Below are 4,111 nucleotides of genomic sequence, written 5' to 3' on the forward strand. Positions count from 1 at the left end.
TTATTGATCAATTATCAATTTTCTCCTCGGGAGACACCGCGAAAAATTGTTCCCATGGATATTATTTCAAATGAAGAATACCTTCCTCCTCCACTAACAAGGGAATGGTCGGAAGTGTCCCTCACCGATTTCAATGAGCTTTGAATATGTTGTAGAGCATAAAAAGTATTAGACCCGTATTTTTTTTATCGGCTTTACTCGACGTTTAGGGGGTGAGACAGCCTCGAAAATAACGGATTTTTTTATTTTTTACGAATACTAGAACAACACAAGCGCGCGCTTCGCGCGCGCCATTGTTCTTCCACATTATATTACATAAACTGTCAAAATAACCCTCTTAAATACAAACTGTCAAAACCGCGAGTCGAAGAGAACGACTCGCAACAAGATCGACACTCGATCGAGTTTCGAGAGAGCCAATCGGCATCGCGGAAAAGCGACAACAATGAACTCGCAATGCCTCTTTTAGATAGGGATGTACGTTATAGAATAAACGTTATTATACGTAAGAAAAACATATAAACGTACATGTATTTTATGTACAATTTGTATACTTCATTTCATGTATACTTATGTGAAAAATTGTTCCCTAAGTCAAACAGTTTCAACATTTAACTACAGATTTTCAGATTAAATTTGTAAATCATATTTTGAATTATTAATAAATTGCATGTTTTGTGAAAGATTACTTATAAATTATTCTTTTATTAATATACATATAATTCATTAATCATTTATATTTTATATAAAAATTTTTAATAATTTTACAATTAGGACCACTTTGACCAAACTCCAGTTATTTAATCATTAATCATTAATTTATTGTCAGCCAACAGAATTGCCAACAATGGCAAATATAAAAATACATTTGGTATATGTTTGGGCAACATTGACAGTTATCCATTCAGCAAAATGTTAGCAGATTAGCATCAAATTGGATCAGAAACCCACACTAAAAACCATAGCCATCTGTATCCATTTGGTTTTTGTTTTGGCAACGTGTCTATAATACATACGCTGTCAACAGATTGTCGGCAGAAACCGAGAAGAATCTGTACGGCGCAGTTTGACAGCAAATTGACGGCAGAAATCAAGCAGGATCTGAATAGTACAGTTTGACGTCAGATTGGTAAGAGAAATCGAACAGGATCTCTGCAGCGCAGTTTGGCGGCAAATTGGCAGTAGAAACTGAGTAGAATCGCCGTTTCTATTTTTTGTTCTTGTTTTTTTATCACAAAAATGCGTAAAACTAATAAATAGTAAAGTTTTCTGTAAAGTTTCTACACACTCGTAGACAAAAGAGTTCACTTCAGTATCAAAGAGATGATAAAACAATCTCATGTGGATGTGTTAATTTACAATACTGCGTGTGGTTTTTTTCTTACAAGAAAATATCATGCCACATATCCACCTAGCGGGATTGTTACAATACAAATCGCCAGTAAACAACAGAGTTTGCTACCAATTTGCCGACAAATTATGTCAGCAGATTTTGCTAGGTTTTTGCGATCAATCTGCCATCAGTTATATCAGCAAGCTCTGCTCAATTTCTGCTAATAATCTATTGTTCAGTTATGTGAGCAGATTTTGTTGTATTTCTGCTAACATGCTGGCAACATTATCGAATATATTAGTTCCTGTATGCAATATGCAGTCTTTTTGCCTTTAAAATTTGTAGTAGGTATTTGATAAAATCTGTTCTGACAGATATGGCTATCTGGGTAATTGTAAATTACTTTAATCAAAGAGTGCTTTCCAATTGCTTCATACTTTTTCATACAAACATACATAGGAACTAACAAAGTATAGCAATTTATACAACTCAATTAGAATAAATTATATATCACAGAGAGCACACAGAGCAGTATATGTTGCAATCCCATATGCAAAACCTGTGGGAAGAACTACCATAGCAAAGAAAAAATGCCGGCCACTTTTTCATAACTGTGCTTAGTGACTATAATATTATTTGTTACTAGAACATACAAACTTATATAACCGACTAGTAGTCTTCGGGCTGAATACAGATGTGTAGAGTTTTGTCAACAATTATGGTAATTGGAATGTAATTTGTGTCGCCGTGTGTACCAAAATATCTAGGAATATTGCAATTGGAAAGTATCTAAAGTTTAGTGGAAGTGGTCCTTAGTATGTACAATAAATGTCTCTGTGCGTATTTTAACTTCAATTATTTTATTCCAGTACAATTGAAGCATACTTAATACTGAAAATATTGTATACACTGAAAGATTTTATATTATTTTGTAGAGACATTTGATGTGCGTAAAAAAGATTCATGCAAAACCCTGTGAAGCTTTTGAGCTTTGTGCAAACCAAATCCAGGACACAAAGCCAAAGTATTGGGTTGTGCTTTTACAATGTCAGCTAATGTGCCAAAGGTTGTTAGAAGAGTTGTTGCATCAGTTTTGTTGATAGATTTTACCGTCGTTAAAGAGTTAACTAACTGTAATACATATTCATTATATAAACATTTTTGTTTCCTTTCTTATGTAATATCTATATTTTATATATACAGGTTGAATTTTATTTCCTGCCCCAGCCTTTTACCATGAGAGATGGATTACCGACTGCAATTGTAACCAACTCTGGAAAAAATAGAAAAATCTCGTTATACAGGGTGTCTGATAAGTTACTGATCAACCGAAACATGTAGGTAGATTAAGGGCCACATTCACCAATCTCCGGTTAACCCAACCGGTCTAGTAACATGCAGGATTGCAACCGAATCTGATATATTTTCTCAGATTCTCATCAGATTTCTCATCAGATTCGGTTGCAATCCTGCATGTTACTAGACCGGTTGGGTTAACCAAAGATTGGTGAATGTGGCCCTAGGGCAAGCTGAAGAGAAAAGTCAGATAACATGATGCAAAATTCGCAATAGTTTTTGAGTTATTAATTATTACGTCTAAGCGAATGAACGCATGGAAACAAGCTTCCGACTGTAGGCCGGGCTTGGTGGGTGTAGCGTCGCTCGTTACTCGTGGCTCGTCACCCGGCGCTCTCCGCTCGCCAATCGCCTCACACCACTCGCCGTTCGCCGCTGCCCCTTGTCCCTCGAGCAAGGGTGACTGGTGGGAGGCGAGCGGCGAGCGGAGAGCGGCAGGTGGCAAGCGACGAATAACGAGCGACACTACCCAGACAGTACATGATATTATACGAATATTCTATACTCATACTATGAATATACGTACTGTATATAATATACTGAGAATATCTCTATAATATCTCCTGTAGTATATCAGTTTTCGTATATTTTTAGGATGTTTTCAGAACATCTTTTACAGTATATTATTTCTCGTATATATATCGTATATTATCAGAATATATTGTTACGTATATTATAAAGCAATACTGTAAAACGTACTGTATTTAACATACTGAGATCATCCCTATAACATTTTTAGTAGTATATTATTTTTCCCATACTCTTGTATATTTTCAGAACATGTAGTACTAGTAACCACTAACTGCCGCGATGTGGCGACCGCGCGTTAGCCTTCTCGTAAGTAAAAATCATTCTGTATTAGTATAAGAGGCGAGCCGATATGATCTGACAACTGGTTGTCTGGATCATGGATAAACTTCAATGACCTGAATATACTTTTGATGATTACATAATTTATAATACATTTTGAACATTTATTTTTAAGGTTAAAAATTAAATATTTTTAATAGGATGCCTACTGATGCCCCACTACCCTCCTATTAGAAATTATAAGACGTAACAAGGGGCAAGTCATGACGTCTTGATAAGGAAAACCTGACCAGGCAATTAATTATGTGATCAAAATATTTTATTAATATACCTATGATATACCAAGAAATATTCTCAGTATACAGGGTGAGTCTTTCCATATCCGACAAAATTTTTGAGAAGGTAGAACGGATCGAGATGAACGGAAAAGTCCTGTACCATTTTGCAATTTTCGTAATAGTTAACGAGTAATTAATTATTAAAAATCGTTGTCTTAGGCCGGCCTACCGCCCAATTCGAGCTCGTGGCGAGATGTGCGTATAGCAATATCGATCGCCAGGCGGTCACATCTTGCCACGCGCTCGAATTGGGCGGTAGGCCGGCCTAAGACAA

General features: G+C 36.0%; 1 protein-coding gene across 2 annotated transcripts in view; it reads right to left on the reverse strand.

The window, feature by feature from the left end:
* Positions 1-2,174: 2,174 nt before the first annotated feature.
* Positions 2,175-4,111, reverse strand: part of LOC105557120 (DNA excision repair protein ERCC-1) — a 21,407-nt gene continuing 19,470 nt past the window's right edge. For both annotated transcript variants that reach the window (XM_012004288.1, XM_012004286.1), the window contains exon 7: positions 2,175-2,464. In XM_012004288.1, the coding sequence (XP_011859678.1) occupies positions 2,258-2,464 (207 nt within the window). In that variant the 3' untranslated portion in view covers positions 2,175-2,257. The remainder of the gene's footprint in view (positions 2,465-4,111) is intronic.

The sequence above is a fragment of the Vollenhovia emeryi genome, unplaced genomic scaffold, assembly GCF_000949405.1.
Source record: "Vollenhovia emeryi isolate VEMERY1.0 unplaced genomic scaffold, V.emery_V1.0 DF939608.1, whole genome shotgun sequence".
NCBI lineage: Eukaryota > Metazoa > Arthropoda > Insecta > Hymenoptera > Formicidae > Vollenhovia > Vollenhovia emeryi.